At 34.6% G+C, this 24,267-nt stretch overlaps 2 protein-coding genes across 2 annotated transcripts; one reads left to right on the plus strand and one right to left on the minus strand.

Annotated features, from left to right (window-relative positions):
• Positions 1,813–12,681, plus strand: LOC109710522 (ATP-dependent DNA helicase homolog RECG, chloroplastic). The gene is made up of 18 exons (XM_020233175.1): positions 1,813–1,884; positions 2,091–2,162; positions 3,162–3,265; positions 3,360–3,495; positions 4,250–4,723; positions 5,003–5,115; positions 5,215–5,449; positions 5,989–6,152; positions 7,499–7,580; positions 7,772–7,861; positions 7,999–8,232; positions 8,357–8,428; positions 9,052–9,204; positions 9,422–9,565; positions 9,873–10,031; positions 10,211–10,294; positions 11,138–11,710; positions 12,274–12,681. The coding sequence occupies exons 2-18, from the start codon at positions 2,118–2,120 to the stop codon at positions 12,364–12,366; spliced, it is 2,955 nt and encodes a 984-aa protein (XP_020088764.1). The 5' UTR covers positions 1,813–1,884; positions 2,091–2,117; the 3' UTR covers positions 12,367–12,681.
• LOC109710729 (protein MOTHER of FT and TFL1 homolog 1-like) lies at positions 16,136–21,721 on the minus strand. Its single transcript, XM_020233468.1, has 4 exons — positions 21,662–21,721; positions 21,128–21,189; positions 20,928–20,968; positions 16,136–16,607 (listed from the first exon to the last, which is right to left on the minus strand). Exons 1-4 carry the CDS (start codon positions 21,719–21,721, stop codon positions 16,378–16,380), a joined length of 393 nt encoding a protein of 130 aa, XP_020089057.1. The 3' UTR covers positions 16,136–16,377.

Below are 24,267 nucleotides of genomic sequence, written 5' to 3' on the forward strand. Positions count from 1 at the left end.
TGTTGTGATGATGGTGATATCCAGTGCCTCAAAATTTTTTGCCAACTTTACTTTTTTTTTTCTTTTTATTTTTTTCTCAAGAAATGAGAGGAAGTTTTGGACAGTAAATTATTTCAAGCTTGGATAGAACAAAATCACTAAGACATAAGAATTGAAGATGGTAGGGTTTTGAGACCATTTTGGTTATTATTATTATTAAAGTCTCAAATTCTTATATTTTTATTCACAAATTCTTCTTATCCGATGTGAGATTATTTGAACGTTATAGACTTTATGACGTCCGCGTTAGGCTCAAATTCGATCACACATATATGCCACAATTTCTTTCCCATCCTTTGTGCGATTATTAGGGGCGTTACAAACCACCTGATGTTCTCATAAGGTCCAAATCCAATCATACATATAGATTATAATTATTAGACGATGTGAAATTTTAAAGGTGGCTCCTGCCAAACTTAGTTCTCATATATTCGATAGGTATTTATTTCTGATACCAAATATAATGATTCGCCCCGCGAATTATAATAACTTATTGGGTCGAAACTACTGGCTCAAAATACTTAAGTTCAGTTATTATTACTAGGGTTCAAAATATAGAAGAACAATTTGGGATCTGAACCATCCAAACCCCTCCTGGGGATTTGGTCCTTGGAGACCTGGTTCAGGGACAAAGTTCTCTGGGCAGGGGAAGGCCCACCCCCCAAAATCTCACTCCTCCAAAACTGTAATAAAAGATTAAAAAAAAAAATGAATATCAAATTTTGAACCAAAATAACTGACCGTCTCTAGAACAAATGGCAAAAGGCTTGGTGGTTGGTATTCGAGACCTAAGTTCGAATCCTAGTTGATTCACATTTTCAGCTAAGTTTATTTCTAAATGAAATAAACGAAATGGATAGCATGCTACCTATCTCTCAAAAATATTTTGGACCAGAATACCTCTCCAACAGTTAATTTTTTTTCTAACTATTGGAAAGCATTTTAATTTGTTTTATAAAAATATAAAGAGCCGGTCCGGGCCGCGCGGTCCGGGGGGCGCTGTGATGGGCTCGAGGTCGACGAAAGCCGGGCCAGGCCAAATCCATAGCCGGCTCAAGCTCCGCGAAACCTCGGCCCGTTTCGGCCTGGGTAATGTGGACCCCTCACTACGCCCCTATTTGTAGGGAACTAGGGATAGATGCAACTTTTATAACTGAATAAGGGTATACATCTTACACCTTGGGATTCGAGAGTTGATAAATTTTCTTAGAAATTTAGTAAAAAAGAAAAATTTAAGAAAACTAGCTGAGAAATATAGTCTGTAAGAAAAAATATGTATAAAATTTACACTCTAAGTTAGGATATATATGGTTAATATTGCTCTTTTTTTTCTTTGAGTTGTAAGCTCTCCAGAGCTTTTTTTTGCATTTGCCATCTTAAAAAAAATTATAGAATTATAATTGCAGAAATGTTCCTCTTCTTATCCAGCAAGCAGATTGGGCCAGTTATGATATTTAAGTTGAGCATGATAATTTATTTACTGTATTTTTTTTAATTTAGCAACTTAAAAAATATATATTTAAAAAGATTACGTGACTAAACAAAATAGAACACATTAATTCAATTGATATAATATATAATATAGTAAATAAATTATCGTGTTCAACTTAAAATTTTTGGTTCGTCATCTTTGCTCACAATTGCACTTGCGTTGATAAAAAGAGGGCCATTCTTGTAATTATAGTTTTGTAGGAAGCTATTTGTAAACATAAGAAATCTGAGGGGTCTAAATGCAAAAAACTGCTGCTCTACAGTCTACATATCTCGCTCCCCACTTTTTCTCTCTCCCTCTCTCTCTCTCTCAAGCGGGAGCAGCACAAATCCATTCTCTCTCTAATATCTCAAGTACTCTTCGATCCCTTCTCCTTTTCTCCTCATTTTCCAACGATTTCACTCGTTGGGTTTTGAAATTACCACCCGAAAAGGGGATTTTGCAACAAAAAAAATTGATTTTGAGGGGTTTTTTTTATCGCAAAACCGCAATTTTTCGAGGTGGTTTTGTGCTTTCTTTTTATTTTTTCCCTGAAATTATTGAGAATTTTTTTTTGCAGGTATGATGTGATTGATTGCGCCCTCAAATGGCGCAGTTTGTCACTGAGTCATTAATACAAGCATGTTGCAGGGTATTGTTCTTGTCCTTTGATGTTTTTTGTGGTATTATATGTTTTCTCCTCTTTGATGTTTTGGCTTAGTATGGATAATAATAGGTTTCTTTCTTTGTAAGAAGTACTTAGACAATGCCTTAGGGAGTGTTTGGTTCCTCATAAAATCATAAAAAAACTATTTTTTGGAAAAAAAAAAGAATAAAAAATTTTCATGAGGAACATCCTATTCATAATTTTCATTTTTCGGATTAAAAATCTGGAAAATAAAACAAAAAAACGAATTTTCATGAAATTTGGAACCCTGAAGATTTTGGACTATTTTGCGATTTGCTAGTGGGGAAAAAGCTCTAAGGCCATCAAAAGTTTTGCCCGATTGTAAGCGTCGCCTAAAGATTAAAAAGTATAAATTTATCACGTGAACAATCAGTTTATGTCACCTAACTTTAGTAATTTTTGAAAATCTACCTGCTATTAACACGCGACTGTTACATGATAGAGAAGAAAAATATTTTTTTAAAGTATTCCAATTGTTTCTGATGTTTAAAGTTTCGATTGTGATTTGTAACTTGGCTGAAGTTTCGGAAGTTCTGGCAATCCCAAGTTTAAAGCTTGGGCGGCGATCTGTAGTTTGTTTAAGTTTAAGGGGGATTTGGCATGGTTTTGTTTCGTGTCATGTAACAGCCACACGCGACGGCAGTTAGAGAACTTGATGGAAACTTGAGGTCTTCTATATGCAAGAAAGAAAAAGAGTAAAAGAGAAGTTTATAAGTAGTTGTTGGTTTAAGGTCTTACATTTTGATAGAATGGTGACCATTAACTATAAAGAGCTTGCATCGACAAGTTCTTCCTACAAAGAAGAAGTTGTGCCTAATACAAGTTCTTTCTTTTCTATGTAACAGTTTGATGGTGTTTGATAGGGTTTCGATAACTAAATTACTAATATTTTGCCATTTTGCTCACCATATTGCTTAATGTACTCGTAATCCTAATTTGAACTTGAAACTCTTTGGATTCCAGCTGAAATGCATTCCTCGAAATGGTCTCAATGAGAGTCGTCTAGCGAGTGCCATATCATTGGAAGTCGCCAGTGGATATCAGAACACATTTGGTAGGACAATGAGGTAATATGCAGATAACAAGCATCATTTTTATTACATTTCGTGACTTTGCACAAAGAGTTTGAGCTTTTGTTCATACCGTCGGTGCCATTTGCAGGTTTAGCAGTTTTCTCCATTCAAAGCTTTCGAAATGGTATTCTCGATCAGATCACTTGTCTGCTCAAAAGCTGTTGGAAGAAGTGAATGGGTATGGCACAGCAAGCATGTCAGAGAGGTCAAAATTTCTTAATAAGGTTGTTACCTGGTTTTCTACTTTTCTTTAGCTCTTGTATTCATGGCATGAGTCATCAAACAGCATCAATCTGTAAATTGTATATTTACTCACATTTCCTCCTAATCAAGGTTTTAAGTGCCCGTCGGCACGGGCCGTATCCACCGTGCCGTACCGTGCCAACAAGATACCGGCACGATACAAACCCCGTGCCAATGGCACAGCTCAAAACCCTCTATTCTTTAAATTAGTTAGTAATTTCCTCAATAAAATTCAGAATATGTGATAAAAAGACATAATAAAATAGTTAGAATATTTTGTTGCTAAAGAAAATAAATATTTCATACTATTATGTGTCAGCACACAAGAATTTTTTTGACCAGCACGCATCGGCACGGCTCGGCATGCACTGTGCCGTACCGTGCCGGCAAGTTTTCGGCACGACCCTGTGCCACGACACTTAAATCCTTGCTCCTAATTTTATGATCAATTTCTTTTGAACATGATAGTTTGGTTCGTTTCCTTTCTCCGCGTGTAATGGATAAAACATGTGCCATGGGTTGACCAGGGTAATGAGGGTAGATGAAGAACTGTCTCTATGAAATTTATTTTTATTTATTTGTAGAGAAAATTCTAAATTTGTCTCCATGTTATATGGTTTCTCTAATCTTTTGGTACATTTAACAACCTTAGGTTTTTAACTCCTGTGGTGAAATCAATGAAATTTGTACCTTTACCTTTCGCATCCTTAAGTTAGTTTCATTGGGCTCTTGCAGGTATCAGTTCTAATGGGCTACAGTAACATACAAGATCTAATCGAGCAAGAGAGAATTCGAAAAGAAACCGAGTCAGATTTAATAGCAAATGATGAATTTGATTTCTCGTTAAATTTCGCAAATTTCCCGTGTATCAAGCTGGGCGATTCATCTTTCATAGAGCTGTATGATGAGTTCCCAACCACCGAACACGGTGAAAAGCTTTCGCTCCCTAATTCCGGCAAACTTGTTGAAGCATGGAATTGGTTGCGGACATCATTCACAAGTATAAACACTCTCTCGTCGAGCGAAGAAGTTTCTTCAATTAACCCATACCACTCTCAAGAAGCATTGGTTACTAAAGAGATAGTTAGTCATAAGCCATCGTCTGAAGTTAGCGGATCAGATGCGCCGATTTTGGACAAGAATATCCGATGTTTACCTGGCACAACTAGCAGGCAGTGTCGCCAGCTTGAAGAAAGCGGTTTCCACACGGTGAGATTTTTGAAGATAGTTTGAAGGATACGAGTTTAATTTAGAGATATCTATGTTTGTGCCCCTGCAAAATCTAAATTTTCCTGTATACCTTTCGAAAACTTAATTTCTACCCATGTCCCCAAATTAAGCCTATTTAAGGACTGCACCTTCAAGAGGTATTTTTGAAATATGATATTTTATAGGGATATATATGATTTTGCAGGGATAGATATGCACAAGACCCTTTTATTTATTCTAGTTACATTAAAATTAATTCTACAACATACTCCCCTGTAGGTGCGAAAATTGCTGCACCATTTTCCTCGAACCTATGCTGATCTGCAAAATGCTCAAGGTCCAATAGATGATGGGCACTATTTGATGTTTGTTGGAACTATTTTATCTTCCAAGTAAGTAATTCTGAAATAGGAACATGCGAGCAAATTTAGCCTCCTTTGCTGTATCTCTCTCTATTTTTCTCTCATGCCTTTATTTTTTTTTTCCCTCAGGGGAATCAAGGCTAGCTCTTCTTTTGCGTTCCTTGAGGTAGTTGTGGCGTGTGAGCTTCTCAATTGTGAATCAACTTCTGAAGTTACGGGTGATAACTGTGATGCCGAAGAAAAGAAGATGGTTTATTTGCATCTAAAGAAGTTCTTTCGTGGTTCTCGCTTTACATATCAGCCTTTCCTTAGAAGTATAGAGTCAAAGTATAAGGAGGGAGATCATGTATATGTTAGTGGCAAGGTTGGTGATTTTCGAATTCCTGATGTTTTCTTCATTTTTTTGTTGTATTTTTCTACTGATTGTTATGTGGGAATGTATTTAGCATTTTCTGAATCCCTTTCGAGTTTCGAGATAATTATATGTTACTTTTGCAAGCATATCTATTTACATATATACTCAATGATTCTCCAGTTTTATATATAATCTTTAAAAACTTGATTCCTTTTTCTATATAACCTCGTAAATCGAAAGGCCCCTCTTTAAATAGCTTCTAACACAAAACTAACTTTGGCCATGAGTTTGATGACTCCTAGACTCGAAGACATTTTTTGTGAGAAACTCCATTTTCGAGGGCTAAAAGTTTGTTTTCGTTGCAAGAAATACAAGTGCTGTTCTTGAAGATCTCATCTTGTTCATGAAAAAGATATACGTCCTTGTACTTGGTCATATAATGCCATCATGTTCATAATAATACACTGCCGTTATATAAGATAATCTTAACTAAAATAATTTTGAGTGCAAAATAATTCTTACCTCTGTGATTTTACCTTTCTTGTCAGGTTAAGAAAATGCGTAGCAAAGGCCATTATGAAATGAGAGAGTATAGTATCGACATGCTAGAAGAGGAGGAAGAGCACCATGCACAACTAGAGAGAAGGCCCTATCCTCTATACCCGTCCAAAGCAGGACTAAAACAAAGCTTCCTTGGGGATGTCATATCTAGGTTATTTTTATCTGCTATCATTATTATTGCAATTACTATTATTGCTGTTAGTGTGCATTTGGTTTGCGCTATGAAAGATTGTCAGGAATAAAGGGATTGCTAAGGATTTGATTCCTACTCATTCTATAACTAAAATGTTGCATTTCATTGTTTGGTTCGGATAGTCATAGTATTTGAGATTACTTGGAATATATAATTGATGTATTTATTTCGTTAATTAATTTCAGGTAATGTTAGCATTAATGTGAACATCTTTTTCCTTTCAACAATCAGGAGGAATTTGTTTTTAGGTTAAATTGGGAGAGCTTAGTTTAGAGAGAGAGAGAGAGATATTTGAGGTTAAAGGTAGAGAGTTGTGAATAGAGAGAGGGGGGAAGAGAGAGAGCATAGGTTAGAGAGAGAGTATAATTAGAGATAGAGGGAGTGATAAGAGTCGAGGTTAATAGATGAGATAGAGGTGGGGTTAAAGAGAGGAAAGGAGAGTTTTGGTTTAGAGAGAGGGATGAGGTTGTAGAGAGAGATATGAGATTAGAGAGTAAAGGGAAAAGTAGGTGATCGAGGTGGGGAGGGAGAAAAAGAGTGGGTCGAGTTATGAATTTTATGATTATCCTAATTCATTAATATAAAGATACCAACTCTTTTCCAAAGAAATGATATTATTACTTCGGGGTGAATCTTCTTTCCAAATGAATCCAACATTACCAATCAAATTACTTTGTGCATTTAGCTAAATACCGTCATATATATATATATATATTTTATTCCTATTGGATTACTGAGAATCTTAGAACGATAACATGAACCAAACGCACCCTTAATATTATTTGAGAAAACAATCCATGTTGATTAGGGCTTTCTGGACTTGGCAGGCCCCTACATGGTTTATTTGTTAAAGTTGGCTCGAGATATCCGTTTTTTTACGTTGTTATTATTATACTTTACTTTCCCTTCTGTTAACTTGCGCTTGATGTATTTAGATAATCCTCTCTCTTATCGTCGTTTATGTTAAGCAGTTTTCAAACGTTTGGGCTAATTGATTTGTTATTGGATTGAGTTTCTTTCCTGTTGTTATTCTTTGTTTTACAGTATTAGTTAACTTTGCAGTTCTAAAGGACCATTTTGCAGTAGGGAAGTTTCGTCCTTTCTTTTTATCCCATTTATTTCAATTCATTCTTTTCATGGTGCTTCGTAAGTTTAGCTTAGTAAGAGCATTGTAATATTTTGTTTTAAGAATTACATATCTAAAACCTGTTTGCTTATGTATTGCTTCAGTTCACTTTTTCCTCGTGAAAACTAAGATTTGGTTTCTTATATTTACAAAGCTGTACTCTAACTTCCATATGCAGAGCCTTGAAGATTTTGAATTCCGACATAGATCCTATACCTTCTGAGATTCTTGCGGAGTTCAATTTGCTAAACCTTTTTGATGTATGTTACTAACTGGTTATATACTTATTTCTTCTGTTTCATAGTTTAATTTACTAAACCCTTTTTTACATCGTATCCTATTTTGAAATATGGTTGCCACCTTGCTTCTTCTAATTATTAGATTTAGTATTTAATTTACCTTTCTTGCTGCTTATATCTATTTTTTGATATATTTTCGTGGCTAATTTCAGGCATACACGGGAATTCATCGACCGAATAATTTAGCAGAAGCTGATTTGGCTCGCAGAAGACTGATATTTGACGATTTCTTTTACCTTCAGGTAATTCTAGCTGTAATTGCATGTGCCGAAAAATATAGTGCTCGACGGCTATATTAAATGCTCGAAAGAATACGCATAAAAGCCCTTAATATTTTTTATCATTCTCGTACTATGGTGTTATTGGTTATTTGTTCCAGTTGGGAAGGCTATATCAAATGCTCGAAGCACTTGGGACACGGATCGAAAAGGAAGAATTGTTGGGCAAGTACAAACTCCACGAACTAAATGCTGCGTGTGTCGAGGATTGGTCCCCCCTCACCCAAAGGCTGTTGAAGGCGCTTCCATATTCTCTGACTCCTAGTCAGTTGAATGCGGTTTCGGAGATTATTTGGGATCTCAAGAGGCCAGTTCCTATGAACAGACTTTTGCAGGTATTGGCATGGCTTTTTAAATTTTATTTATTGTGTTACATGAAGTTGTTGCTTCTGGCGATCTTTAATGACTTTTTTGATGGATTGCGATTGGTCGCCTTGTACATAAAATTTTCTTTTGTAGGGTGATGTTGGCTGTGGGAAAACTGTCGTTGCTTTCTTGGCTTGTATGGAAGTTATTGGCTCAGGATTTCAGGTAATTAGCAATAATTTTTACTATTTACTTGGGTTTGCAAGCATAAGATGCATTATTTTGCATAGGTTACATCGTACTTTTAGTAACATGTGCAAAATTCGGTATTTAGTGCCTGTTTGGCCTGGACTCTGGAACAACTTCTATATTTCAATAAGCTGTAGTCTGGCATTTAGTAAACAAAATTCTGGAGCTTTTGCTGTTGCACGAAGCTAACATATGCTTCTGAGATCCAAAGGCAGAAGCTCCAATTTGAGGCATTTACTTCCGCCGGAGTTGGGAGCTCTTGGGGGAGAATTTAGTAGAAAGTTGTTGATGCTTCTTCAGATAGCTCGACTAAGGCATCATTGCTTCGGGGGCTAAACAATTCTTCGCACTTTGCATCGCTGAATTTTTTTGACCTTTACAACTACCACACTGCTTGATGAGGGCTTAATATATGTAGGTACAAAATTTTCAATCGCTAGAAGTTTCCCGCAAAGTGATGGAATTTGATTTAATTTTTTTGAGTGTTATCTCTTATTGAATTATATTTCCCCATCACCTTTCTTTGCATTACTTCGGCAGTATAAGTGAAAGTTAATACTTATGTACCATGTGATGCTAACTATCAAAGCTTGATTTAGGCTGCTTTCATGGTTCCAACCGAACTACTCGCCATCCAACATTACGAGCATTTAAATTCTTTGTTGGAGGGTATGGAGGGGGGCGAAGGTAAACCTAACGTTGCCTTGTTAACTGGCTCCACCTCTTCAAGGGAGTCGAGGATAATTCTCAAGGCATGAGTTTCTTCTTATGATCTTCTGTTCATCCTCACGAATGATTTTTTTGGTGTTTCTTTCATGAGATATTTACATGCATACCCCTGAATTATCTGTACACGTAATCTTCATGTTCCCTTCAGAATCTGGAATTCTTATTATGTGCAAAAGTGTCTTCCGAAAACCAACTTACCCCGCAAATTCGGTTCTTTGATCATCTCTTGTTGGTTTACAGGGCCTTCAGTTAGGAGATCTAGACATGGTCGTGGGAACTCACAGCCTAATATCCGAGAAAATCGAATACTCAGCTTTACGTATTGCTGTTATCGATGAACAGCACCGCTTCGGAGTGATTCAGAGAGGAAGGTTCAACAGTAAGGTAGTTTCCTGTTTGCTGTCCATGGCCATACCTTGATTTTGTGAAAAATGTACAAATCGTACAATTCGTATGCCCGATCATTATTGCCGCTTTTTCTTTTGGAAAATTCTATACTTCTATTTTGATCTACGTGTAAACTTGATTAATATATATCCTGTTCATGATGGATGTCTACATGAATAGCTTTAACACTAATTCTTTTTCCCCCCTTGCATTTACATTATGTTACTTTGTGGATAATGTGTCCCATCCTCGACATGCACAAGTTGTAACATGATATATAAGATCATCTCGTTGAATTTTGCAGCTATATTCTTCTCCGTCATGCTGGAAAAATGATTGTACAAATCTAGAAGAGATTTCTAAAGAAAAGGCGCACATGGCACCTCATATTCTCGCTATCTCAGCTACTCCGATTCCGAGGACGTTAGCTTTGGCTTTATATGGCGATATGTCTCTTACTCAGGTATATGAGATGTTTTATAGATTCATATACTATTTAGTTATATGTTCTTGCCGCAGCATTTTACAGTTCTCGTTTTCTTGCGGCGTTTAACAAGTTGGATCTTGCTCTATTCCTGATATTGATCACTGTCCTCTTATGCTCTAAATATGATCTCTTTGCTTAATCTTCTTTTGTGACAGATTACGGATTTGCCTCCAGGAAGGAAGCCTATAGAGACTTCAGCTCTTGAAGGAAATGAAATTGGTTTCGAGAAAGTCTACCAGGTGATACTGATGATATTGATCTCAGCATTTGGTTTCTTTTTAAGTGACAAATTTATTCAAAATTCACGGTTATGCAGCTTATTTTTGAGCCTATTCAGTGTTTCTCTGTTTTTGAGCCTGCTACCTTTCCGACGTCATCAAATATTTTAGTAAATTTGTAATCGAGCATGATTACTGGTCAAGGATTTAAGTGCCCATCGGCACGGGCTGTGCCCACCGTATTGTATTATGCTGACAATTTATCGAGACGATACGACGCTCATGCCGATGACATATCTCAAAATCCTCTTTTTTTAAAAAATTAGCAAGTTGTGTGTCGACACGCATCAGTACGGCACGGCACACGCCGTTTTGTACCGTGTTTTCGGCATGACCCCATGCCATGGTACTTAAATCCTTGCTACCGGTGATGTTTTGTGGGAAAATTTGTTCTTTAGGAAGTTAATAGCTTATGAAATAGAGAATATTTTGTTTTGTTAGGTCTATGGCATCTGACCCCTAAAAAAGCATCATCTGTTTTTTAGTTTACGACATCCGACCCTCATATGATAATATTCTTAAACATGTAAAATGATAGCACACAAACTTGAAATAGACATATAATGAATGCCTACACAAAGTTTGACATGTTACTCCTGTATTAGATTATTTTTCCATATTTTTCGATCTAAATCGAGTTCGTTAGAATTGAGTAAAAAGCGTTTGGATTTACTTTTGTCGATTTCTTATGCGCTATTTAAAGTTCTTTGTACCTTCATTAAGTTGGTGTAGTTGCATAGATTTATTGTTAATAATAACTTTTTTTAATCATTGTTGTTGTTAATTATCGCGATTCGCATGTAGATGATGAGAGAAGAGTTAATATCCGGCGGAAAAGTCTATCTTGTGTACCCAATCATACAAGAATCCGAGCAGCTGCCCCAGCTCCGTGCCGCTACCGCCGATTTCTCCAGCATATCGGGAAAGTTCGAAGATTACAAATGCGGGCTACTCCACGGGCGAATGTCCGGCGAGGAGAAAGAGAACGCGCTGAGGGACTTCAAATCGGGCGGAACCCGCATCCTCCTCGCGACCCAAGTCATCGAGATCGGCGTCGACATCCCCGACGCGTCGATGATGGTCGTGGTGAATGCCGAGAGGTTCGGAATCGCGCAGCTGCACCAGCTTAGGGGGAGAGTGGGGCGAGGGGAGCGGAAGTCACGGTGCGTGTTCTTGTCGTCCATGTCGGGGTCGGTGGCGCGGTTGAAGGTGCTGGAGAAGTCGTGCGACGGGTTTTATTTGGCGAATGCGGATCTTCTTCTTCGCGGGCCCGGGAACCTGCTAGGCAAGAAGCAGTCTGGGCATTTGCCGGAGTTTCCGATTGCTCGGCTCGAGATTGATGGGAATATTCTTCAAGAAGCTCAACTTGCTGCACTGGTAAAACCATCACCTTAAATTTAACTTTCTTCGTATTCATTAATTTTAATTCTTTAGTGAAAACGTACAAAACTTACCTGAACTATATAAGCCATTTCGAATCAGCTACCCTTATTACTATCAAATCTTTCAATTTATTGGATTTGAGCCAATCAACGACATTTTAACTTTAAAATTCAAATGCGTCGTTTATTTTTAGAGATTTATTTATTATATTTTGTTAAAGTAAAGCAATTAGCTTAAATTTTGAAGTCAAAATGTCGTTGACTAATTTAAATCAAATAAATTTTGGAAGGTAAGTTCTGTACAATTTTATGTTGTCTTTTTTAATATTTAGTCCTTGAAGTTTGTTCTGCATAACAATTAAGTCCTTTTTAGTTTGCTGTCCGAAAAAGTGCAAATGTCAACAGAATCAAATTTGAAACTTTGAAATCAAACTTCGAGGACCAGAATTTTTGAAATTAATGCTCTCTCTTTGTGTTTCTTTTAACCCATTTTACGACGAAACTTGGTTTAATGCATCATATTTTGATTGATAACCCTTTTATTTTGCGAATTCGCAGGAAGTTTTGGCGAGGAGCCACGATCTCGAGCTCTATCCGAAGCTAAAAGCCGAGCTGAGCATGCGACAACCTTTGTGTATATTAGGAGACTGAATTTTGTAGCAAATGAAGAACCAAAATTGTTATAGTATGTGAGAGTAAAACAATGCTACTGGGGTGGTTTTTTTTCTCCTCTTTTTTTTTTTTTTTTCTAATTTTCTGAAGCTGGGGATTAGGTTTTAATTTTGGAAATTTTGGAGGGGTTCTCATTAAGATTTGGTCCCAGTGTTGTAACAAATGGAAGTGCACTGCAACTGGAGAAGTGCTCATTTTGTAAGCACTTTATGATTAAGGTGCTTTTGTACAAAGGAAAAAAAAAAAAAGAAAAAAGAAAAAAGAAAAAGGAAAATGTTTAATAGCTTTTTGGTACATTATCATGCATCAAGTGATTAGTGGTTTTGGTCTTTTTTTTTTTTTATTTTTGGCGAAATTACACACTTTTAGTCCTCAAACTATGAGAAAGTTGTAATTTCAGACTTAATTTTTGTAAATTATTAGAACAATTAGGTTCTACAGCTTAATTTACTTGATTAGATATTACTGATAAAGTGATGTAATATTTTTTAACTATTGTCGCGTCATCAATCATAATAATGATACATCACTATCACTTTAATATTACCAATATATTAATATTTATTCAAATAAATTAAATTGTGAAACTCGACAGTTAAGTTCAAGTCATAAATCATAGTAAATTAAAGTTTGAGACCAAAGTGTCAAGTCATAAATCATAGTAAATTTAAGTTTGAGACCAAAGTGTCACGCACCTCATAGTTTGAGGATAAAAAGTGTAATTTAGCCCCTTTTTATTAAAAAACATACATTGCTTAAATTAACTAAATTGTGGCTTAAATAATATTTGGCTTTTGGGGTTTGTTAATTATTGCGTTGACTACTTTGATGTCCTTTTTTTTTTTTAATTCTAAAAGAGAAAAATAACATTCTATACATTTAGTTATCCAGCTAGAAAAATATAAAATAATTAGGATTCGAACTTTTATCAAGTGTGCGCACTGAATGTGGAAAATAATATTCACATAAGTAATTCTATATTCACATAAACATTTTATAATATTTAACAAGCATACTGGCATAGAGAATCTTCATTGTATTATTGATACAATTGGAGAAAAAAAAAAAATGAAGTTGTAAAGAGAATGATAATTATAATAGGCCAAAAATAATCTTAGTAGTACACTATTATGTAAATGTAAGGAATAAACTAAAAAAATTGGGCTAAATAACAAAAAAACCTTCTTATAAATACCCCTCTTTTAACTTTTCTCTCTAACTTCTAAAAATTTATATTTCACGCCTTCAATATTTCAAGTTATTGCATTTAGCCTCCTTTTTCTCTATTAGGGTTTTACTACTAGTCCGTCCATTTCTTATAATTCAGACCGAAAACACTCTTCAAAATGACAAAAATATATGGCCAATTTGCATAAAAAATTTACTAGTTTTGGGCTTTTGCAAAAGTGGGTCACCTTTTCCGATTTTGCAGATTCGGGCCGTATTTTCAGCAAACTAACCAAAATACCCTTATTACTTTTTCTCTTTCCTCTTTCTCTCTCCTCTTTTTTTTTCTCTCGTTCTTTTTTTTTTCTCTCGCCGAAGAGGCAGCGGAGGCAGAGGCGGAAACGGAAACGGCCCGCCTCGCCTCTCACCCTCATGCTCTCGCCCTCGCTCTCGCCCGCGCCCGCGCACCCCCACCTTCCTCGCCTCCTACCCCGCCGAGGCCGCGCTGCGACTTTTTTTTTTTTTTTTCCTCTCCGACTCTCCTCCATCGTTTCCGACGACGACACCTCTCTCGTTCTTTCCCGCCCTTCTCGTTCTCTCCCTCTCCTTTCTCCTCTGCCGCCTCCGACGACGACGCATCTTCGCCGACGTCGACACCGTGGAGGTCGTTGCGGCGCTGCAGCCTCGGAGCGGGGGGTCCTTAGCAGCGTCGTCGCTGGCGCCGTGTCCGTTGGCAGAGAGGGGTGACCAAAAAAAATAATAAAAGAAGCAAGAAAAAAAAATAAAGATAAACAATTATAGAAAAAGAAAGATGAAGATGAAATTACACCGTTAAAATAAAATTGCACCATTTTAAAAAAATGTTGCACTATTATGAATATAAGTTCATTACGTAAAATGTAAACTGCAGCTTTAAGATGAAAATTATACTCTTTAAAAGAAATTTACACTCTTTGGGAGTTATTTACACTGTTTCTTCTCTTATTGCACTCTTTCAGGTATAAATTGCATCCATTAAGATGAAAATTACATTCTTTAAACGAAAGTTGCACCCTTTGAGAGATATTTACACTATTTTTTCTCTTGCTATACTCTTTAAGAGATGTAAACTGCACCCCTTTAAGAGATATTTATACTGTTTTTCCTCTAGTTGTATTGTTTCTCCTTTTGTTGTACTATTTCTCCTCTTGTTGTACTATTTCTCCTATTGTTACACTAATTTTTTTTTTAAAGTGTGCAGTTTAAGAGAAAAAATAGTGTAATAAGAGAAGAAATAGTGCAACAAGAGTAGAAACAGTGCAACAAAAGGAGAAAGTATAAATATTTTTTAAAGAGATGCATGCAGTTTACATCTCAAAATGTGCAAGAAGAGGAGAAATAGTGTAAATATCTCTCAAAGAGTGCAATTTTCGTTTATAGAGTGTAACTTTCATCTTAATGGATGCAGTTTATATCTGAAAGAGTGCAATAAGGAAAGAAATAGTGTAAATATGTCTCAAAAAGTATAATTTTTGTTTAAAGAGTGTAATTTTCATCTTAAAGCTGCAGTTTACATCTTAAGTAGTGTAATTTATGTCCATAATAGTACAACGTTATTTTAAAACAGTGCAATTTTAATTTAACGGTGCAATTTCATTTTCATTTTTTTTCTATAATTTTTTATCTTTTTTTTTTCTTGCTTCTTCTATAGTTTTTTTTTTGTCACCCCTCTCTGCCAACGACCACAGCGCCGGCGACACCGCCGCTAAGAACCCCTCGCTCCGAGGCTACAGCGCCGCAACGCTCTTCACAGTGTCAGTGTCGGCGAAGATGCATCGTCGTCGGAGGCGGCAGAGGAGGAGGGAGAGGGAGAGGACGAGAAGGGCGGGAAAGGGCGAGAGAGAGGTCGTCATCGGAGATGGTGGAGGAGAGTCGGAGAAGGAAAGAAAAGAAAAGAAAAAAGAAAAAAAAATGTCGCGGCGCGGCCTCGGCGGGATCGGAGGCGAGGAAGGTGGGGGATGCGTGGGCGAGGGCGAGGGCGAGACCATGAGGGTGAGAGGCTTCCGCCTCTGCCTTCGCTTTTTTTTCGGCGAAAAAAAAAGAACGAGAGAANGCCTCCGCTGCTTTCTTCGACGAGAGAAAAAAGAATGAACGAGAGAAAAAAAAAGAGAGAGAGAGAGAAAGAGGAAAGAGAAAAAGTAATAAGCGTATTTTGATCAATTTGCTGAAAATTCAGACCGAATCTGCAAAATCAAAAAAGACGGCCCAATTTTGCAAAAGCTCAAAATTTATAGATTTTTTATGCAAATTGGCCAAAATATATTAAAAAATTATTTTTTTCTTATAAAAAAAGTATGAGCAATTTGTTCATTTTGCCGTCTCCATTAACACCGTGGCCCCTAAAAGTATTTCTGAAATTTTAAAAGGACAAAATATAAATTTTTAAAAGTCAACAAGAAAAAGTAAAAAGAATAACTATTTATGAAAAAAATTTCTATAATTTAGTCAAAAAAAAAAAACTACCTAGTAAGTAAACAAAGTATTGTGCAAAAAAAAAAACAAAAGTAAACAAAAAAAATAGAATAGCAACACTATTTGTTGATCATATCACACATATTAAACACAAACCAAGGAACCACCAAACCATCATCTTATGGAATGAAAAAAGTTTCAACAACCAACCCAAGTTTAGAGAGAGAGAGAGAGAGAGAGAGAGAGAGAGAGAGAAGGCATGCAAAAAGCATAACACAAACACCAGATATGAAGAGAATACTACTAAGTTTTGTGGGAGCCAAACAAGTGACACATTCTGCAACAACTGCTGCACACATATATATATGTTTTTCAGCGGCGGCGGCGGCGGGCGGACATCGGCTCCTTCTGGGAATTGAAGTAGACGGCGGCGACGGGGAGGCCGAGGTCGTGCTGCGCGGCGAAGACACGCGTGTTGAAGTTGGGGCGGGCGGCGGGGGACGCCACGCTCGCCAGTTGCGATTTCTGCTCGAAAAGCACTAGCACGTATCGGTGGATGCCCACCGGCGGCTGCGGTCCCATGTACTCCACCACCTCCTGCCCTGCCGCCGCCGTCGTCGCCGCACCCGAAAAGTTGCAATTGTAAGTTTTTATACATGTGNAATAGAATCATATAATTTGAATAAGTTGCTCAATAAATTATTAATTTTGATAGCATAAGCATAATAGGATACCTCTCCTTTATCTTTTTTTTTGGATCTATATAATTTTCAAAATTTTAAATTCTAAAAGTTAATTTTTATATTGTAAAACTAAATTTTGGCATCAAATAGATATTTCTAGATTGTTGGCATGTATCTTTTTATTATTTATTGATTATTTGGCTAAAATTAGTCAGTTTGAATTGTTAAAATTCCAATTTAGGTGGTGAATTACAAAATTTTGAAATTTAAAATTTCAAAAGTTTTGATGGGTACGTACAATTAAAGAAGGAAAAGTTCATATGATTTGGTGCATGTATCGAGTTTTTATTGCTTAGACCAAGCGCATAGGGATGTCAATGGGTTAGATTTGGGGCGGGTTCTAAAAAATCCGAACCTGAACCCGAACCCGACCACTAAATTCGAAACCAAATCAAAACCTGGATCCTACGGATTAGAAATTTCATATCCAAATTCGAACTCAATCAAAATTTTGAAATCCGAATCCGAGCCCAAAACAATTACTTCTCTTTACTATATTACAAAACATATCATATTAAATGTAAATTTTTAAAATACAAATTCAGATATAACATCAAACATATGTATAATTATGTGTGTGTGTGTAATGTAAAATCAATCGGGTCGGGTACAAACAAAATCCATATCCGAATCTAAATCTATTGGGTTATCGTTTTTTATATCCGTATATCCGTTTAACATCGAATGAATATGCTTCGTTCGGGTTCGGGTTCAGATTCAAATAAAATTTTGTGTATCTTTACCCATTGATATCCCTATAATTGTATCGTAGGAGAGGTTTCTCTATTGTAATACTCTGCATCATCCAATCAAAATACCACCGTATTTGGTACAATAATAAATATTTAAATATAAAATTATCATATTATTCTCGATTAAACTCTCTATCATTCTCCGTAGCACACTATAATGGACTATGTTTTTTCTTTTTTTTTTTTTAACGTGGACAATTATGGTGTATATGAAATATCAAAAGGCTATTCTATGGCAATCTAAACTTTTAGGACAACTAGTTGTTTATTATATATTAAATTAAATTAGGAGATCTCCTCAGTTCAGACAATTTTAGGGCACGATTATAAAGATCAAAAAGTCTCGAGCTGAGACATCAGAAAAAAGTGTTGGGTACAAAACGTTAACCGCTCGGGTTTGTAAAATGATCGACTGTTTAACAAATTATTAAAATTCACGCTAAACAATATTAAGATTCATAAATTAGTAATTTTTATTCCGCAACACTATATGTGTACATTTCAAAAAAAAGAAAAAGAAAAAAGGAATCTTACACATCTTCATCCTAAATTGCGCAAATTTTTTTAGATTTTAAAATTAATAAAAAAATGGATAAAATAATAGCTCAATATCAGCCCTTGGATGAAAGAGGTATAAGATTCCTTTTTTCTTTTTCTTTTTTTTGAAATGTACACATATAGTGTTGCGGAATAAAAATTACTAATTTATGAATCTTAATATTGTTTAGCGTGAATTTTAATAATTTGTTAAACAGTCGATCATTTTACAAACCCGAGCGGTTAACGTTTTGTACCCAACACTTTTTTCTGATGTCTCAGCTCGAGACTTTTTGATCTTTATAATCGTGCCCTAAAATTGTCTGAACTGAGGAGATCTCCTAATTTAATTTAATATATAATAAACAACTAGTTGTCCTAAAAGTTTAGATTGCCATAGAATAGCCTTTTGATATTTCATATACACCATAATTGTCTACCTTAAAAAAAAAAAAAGAAAAAACATAGTCCATTATAGTGTGCTACGGAGAATGATAGAGAGTTTAATCGAGAATAATATGATAATTTTATATTTAAATATTTATTATTGTACCAAATACGGTGGTATTTTGATTGGATGATGCAGAGTATTACAATAGAGAAACCTCTCCTACGATACAATTATAGGGATATCAATGGGTAAAGATACACAAAATTTTATTTGAATCTGAACCCGAACCCGAACGAAGCATATTCATTCGATGTTAAACGGATATACGGATATAAAAAACGATAACCCAATAGATTTAGATTCGGATATGGATTTTGTTTGTACCCGACCCGATTGATTTTACATTACACACACACACATAATTATACATATGTTTGATGTTATATCTGAATTTGTATTTTAAAAATTTACATTTAATATGATATGTTTTGTAATATAGTAAAGAGAAGTAATTGTTTTGGGCTCGGATTCGGATTTCAAAATTTTGATTGAGTTCGAATTTGGATATGAAATTTCTAATCCGTAGGATCCAGGTTTTGATTTGGTTTCGAATTTAGTGGTCGGGTTCGGGTTCAGGTTCGGATTTTTTAGAACCCGCCCCAAATCTAACCCATTGACATCCCTATGCGCTTGGTCTAAGCAATAAAAACTCGATACATGCACCAAATCATATGAACTTTTCCTTCTTTAATTGTACGTACCCATCAAAACTTTTGAAATTTTAAATTTCAAAATTTTGTAATTCACCACCTAAATTGGAATTTTAACAATTCAAACTGACTAATTTTAGCCAAATAATCAATAAATAATAAAAAGATACATGCCAACAATCTAGAAATATCTATTTGATGCCAAAATTTAGTTTTACAATATAAAAATTAACTTTTAGAATTTAAAATTTTGAAAATTATATAGATCCAAAAAAAAAGATAAAGGAGAGGTATCCTATTATGCTTATGCTATCAAAATTAATAATTTATTGAGCAACTTATTCAAATTATATGATTCTATTGCACTACTTATTGATAATTTTATCTGTAAATTTATTTTTATAAAGTTTTATAACTAAATTCAACGATTATCCCAAATAGCTGGACCTATTTGAAATAATGACAGAGTACACGAGCCGAGAATAAATTGATGCAATTTTTTAGGTAAAAATACACAAAACTTATTAAAACTATGAATTATTTTTAAATCACCACCCAACCTTTTAATATTTTAATTTTACTACCCAATCTTTTCAATTTGTTTGATTTGAATAAGTCAACGACTCTTTGACCTTAAAATTTAAGCTAATTATTTAATTTAATGAATGCATAGTAGCGTTAATTGAGTGTAGCATACTAAATAGACCTGTAAAAATAAACGACGTATGCAAATTTTGAAGTCAAAGTATCGTTAACTGAATCAAATCAAATCAAATAAATTTAAAAAGTTAGATAGTAAAATCAAAATTTAAAAAAAATTAAATATTTTTCAAAATAACCTACAGCTCAGATAAATTTTGTATATTTTTTATTATTATTATTATTATTATAGTGGAGGGTAATCGAGACAAGGGCTAAAGTAATACAAGGTGGCTTTTATATAATAATATAATTTATTTAACCTAAAAGAAAATTAGAGCAACACGTGGCAACATCTGGGGCGCTTATTGGGAACATACATGTGTAGGCACGTGCGAGTGACACTTGTGGTGGCCAAGGATTGTGTTGACACGTGTGGGAGACATGCACTGACACGTGGGAAAGTCCAACTCGGATTCTAGAGAGAGAGAGAGAGAGAGAGAGAGAGAGGGTGCAGTGGCTCTTCAGGGTCCCTCAGGATCCCCCCTAACAAATAATTAATTAATGATCTCGTATTTACATATTATTCATTTGTTAATTACTTAATTAATAAACTAATCAAAATCATTATTATATAGGAAAAAAAAAAACCAAAAAAAAACATGTTTCGCAATTATCTAAACTTTATCTAACTCATGATCCACCACGTAATACTTACTTTAAAACAAAAATATTTTACTTACAAGTCGCTGTATCAGATTAATAAACAAAGATTAATAAGTTTTTAAAATATTCTAATGCTCAAATGGTAATTAATGATTTAATACTAATCATTACAACTTTAGTTTCCCAAGAAAAAGAGTAATATTCAAAAACAAAAATAGTAGTTATTTTTTCACATCCAATTAATTTGTGCTCTTGTTGATAAAATGAACTCATCAAATTAATGGAGAATAAAATATGGTCCCTACCAAGGGAATTTATTGGAAAAATTAATAATGTGACACAAGTTATATATTCACACATATAAATAAACACTTGTGATTAATTTTGTTTTATGTATAGGAGTTTACACTTTATTTTATATATTATCATTGTTAGTTACTTCATTAAATAATTAATAAATAAACATTTTTAATAAATTACTTACCTTGAGAAGGATCTTTTCCACCTGGTATGTTAACCACCATCCTAATCCAATCATGAACAAAAAAAAAAAAGAAGAAAAAAGAGTAGAGAGTGTAAGAAAAATTGTAAACAAATTACAAACTAGAGAAAACAAAAATTAAAGTAAAAAAAAATACATAAAAAATAACTAATTTATATAAAAAAAAAAGTTCTAGAATTTACCAGTGAATCCACTCCCTCATAGTTGGCTCACTAGGGCTGGGTGCATCTGGATCAGTCATAATCTGCAACAAATGCATACACACACACCCCAATTAATTAAATTAATTAATTAATCAATTAATTATAAACACATATAAAGTATAATTAACTATGCACTTAAGTCATCAGAAAATGATGTTTTCATATTTTATACGCCGCAGTACAATTCTTGTTTCTGAGCATGTGGTCGGTCTCGAACCATCGGCCCGAAATGTAATAAATGCTTACTTAATTTACTGAGTTCAGTTATTATTATTAGTGCTTGTGAGCGTCGTGGTGCCATGCATGTGATGGTGTGAATGTGAATGTGATGGTGCCATGCATGCATGATGATCATAGATAGATATACATATATACCAGATGCCGCGGTTCGTGCAGTTGTTGCCGACGCTGCAGTTCGGGAGGCGGCGGCGGTCGGGGGGGTGGCAGGCTTAGCGGCCGGCGCGGAGGCTAGAGATGTGGGNGGAGAAGCCCGAAGCCCACGACGAGACCCACCACCACCAACAGGATCACCACGAAGAAGAAGATCTTCGTCGCCTTCCCCACGTAGCACATTGCTGTAGAGAGAGAGAGAGAGAGAGAGAGAGAGAGAGAGAGGGAGAGAGAGAGAGAGAGAGAGAGGGGGGATGGTAAAATATGAGTTGTGGGAGATGTGGAGGGTGAGGGCTTTTATAGCCTCATGTTTGGGTAAAATTACATATATACCCTTGGAGAATTGGCTATTTACATGTATGTACATTTTTATGAAAAAAAAAAACTTCAAATACGCCCCTTGTGGTTTCACTCTTTCTCGCTTTAGTACCATGTGGTTTAAAGTGTATCAAGTTTGTACCGAGTGGTTTCGCATTTTCTCACTTTAGTACCCAGTGGTTTAAAGTGTATCAAGTTAGTACCCTGTGGTTTCGCACTTTCTCACTTTAGTACCCTGTGGTTTAATATTTCATTAAGAGAAAAATAAAACCACAGGATACTAACTTGATACAAAAATAAAACTACAGGATACTAATTTGATAGAAAAATAAAACCACAAAGTGCTAACTTGATACACTTTAAACCACAGGGTACTAAAGTGAGAAAGTGCGAAACCACAGGGTACTAACTTGATACACTTTAAACCACAGGGTACTNTTTTTTGGAATGTACTTACATTGTACACATCACTCACTTTTAGGATAAGAATATTTTCTCTTATCACACCCTTTTTTTAGTATGAGTGGGATATAAGATATGCACACTAAAGGGGATGTATATTTATCATTGTTTTAAAAATTAATTGTTAATTTCTTCATCATCCTTCTAAAAGGGTTGTAATCTCACAAATATTATTAATAGTGTTCTTATGGACATAAAGGAGAACAGGGTTTGTGGTTTTAGAGCGGCTTTTGTCGAAGATTTATATATTTAGAGGGGCATGAATGATATTTTAAATTTTGAAGGGGTATGTATATGTATATTTTTAAAGTTTTAGAAGGGTTATATATGCTTGAAATTGCTTCAAAAAACTAATTTTGTATATATAAGCTTTGATGTCGTTGGATCTTCAAGATACTAAGGTTCTGTTTGGAATTATGGAGAGGTTGTGTAGGCTGCGATAAAAAAATACCGCGGAATATGTATCGGTGTTGGTTAACTTCAAATATCTTGGCTCTATTTATCTGCAATGAGAAAGTACGTACGATGAGAATATATTTTAATTTATTTTCGTGTGTAATATTATGTTGTGCATATCACAATAACTCAGTTATATATACAGGGTTTATCTACAAAAATAAGTTAAATCAAAGAGGGACAAATTGTTTACCTTATTTTGTTACATTTACAGAATTTATTCATGAAAATTCATAAATTTTAGTAACTCATATTACAATTGAAAAACTATATGAAAAAAAAACAAAGGGTAAAATGCTACATTTTTCAAATATAAATAGTAAATAAAAAAATGCATTATACTAACTTTTTTTTAAAATTTTTTATTTTAGAAATTTTGATTCTCATAGATGTAGATTATCTCTTATAAGGACACGAAAATAAAAACCCAAAAGACAAAAGATAAATTAGTAATTAATTAATTAATTATAAAATTATGTTCTAGTGTACTCTAGAACATCCTTATGTACTACACTTTAATTTGATGTAATTATAAATACAATATAGTTAAAAGTATATATCATCATACGATATCTATAATTAAAGTAAATTATACTTTTGATCCTTAAATTATAAGGCGGGTGATACTTTGGTCTCCAAATTTTAATTTGCTATGATTTTTTACTCAAACATTCTAAATTATTGCTTTCACAATCTAATTGACTGAATATTAACAAATTATTAATGTAGAAGTATTGTTGTTGATAATGCGACAATAATTAAGATGTTATATTACTTCTATTTCGCCAACTAAATTAGATTGTGGGACTTGATTACGATAATTCAAAAAGTTCGAGTCAGAAATTACAACGGATTAAAGTTCGGAGACCGAAGTGTCACGCGTCTCATAATTTATTGACCAAAAGTATAATTTACCGTTATAAATATCTGCATCTATTAGGTATAGTAGAAAGTACTGTAATTATAAATAATTTATTTACTTATATACAGTTGAAAAGTGCACGTATAAAAATTTTATTATTTTATATATGAGATGATTAGATTACTTTCTCCGTAGAGTAAAAAAAAAAATAAAATGGTTATTGAGGTATGCTTGCGTACATTTTGTTAAAGTTACTTTTCTGACTATTGCAGTTGAAACTTCAGTTTGGAAGTAATTCAATTGCTGCAGTTGAGCATCCTTATGTAGATTAGCACACAATTATAACAAAATTTTTTATAGTAGTAATTAATTACGTGCAACTAAATAACCCCGAAAACCATTCAGACCTGCAGGATAAATAATTTGGGGTTAATTTCATACATGTCCCTGCAAACATAGTGAATAGCAAATATATTCCTACAAAGTTCAACTTTCATATATTGTTTTTGCAAAAATCCTGATGTTTTCAAATATGTCTCTGCCGTTAGAATCTATTAAGAAAAGTTAGTTAACCACAGGTTAAATACTTAACCCTAGTCAGTTTTTGACATTTTTACCCCTTTGTATTATA

The sequence above is a fragment of the Ananas comosus genome, linkage group 5 (assembly GCF_001540865.1).
Source record: "Ananas comosus cultivar F153 linkage group 5, ASM154086v1, whole genome shotgun sequence".
NCBI lineage: Eukaryota > Viridiplantae > Streptophyta > Magnoliopsida > Poales > Bromeliaceae > Ananas > Ananas comosus.

Coding starts and splice junctions, on each gene's coding strand:
- LOC109710729 (XM_020233468.1), bottom strand. CDS start 21,721: ATGTGCTACGTGGGGAAGGCGACGAAGATCTTCTTCTTCGTGGTGATC. Junction 21,190..21,661: donor TGGTGATCCTGTTGGTGGTG/GTGGGTCTCGTC, acceptor CATTTGTTGCAG/ATTATGACTGATCCAGATGC. Junction 20,969..21,127: donor ATGAGGGAGTGGATTCACTG/GTAAATTCTAGA, acceptor TGATTGGATTAG/GATGGTGGTTAACATACCAG.
- LOC109710522 (XM_020233175.1), top strand. CDS start 2,118: ATGGCGCAGTTTGTCACTGAGTCATTAATACAAGCATGTTGCAGG. Junction 3,496..4,249: donor GGTCAAAATTTCTTAATAAG/GTTGTTACCTGG, acceptor GGGCTCTTGCAG/GTATCAGTTCTAATGGGCTA. Junction 8,233..8,356: donor CTATGAACAGACTTTTGCAG/GTATTGGCATGG, acceptor TTTCTTTTGTAG/GGTGATGTTGGCTGTGGGAA.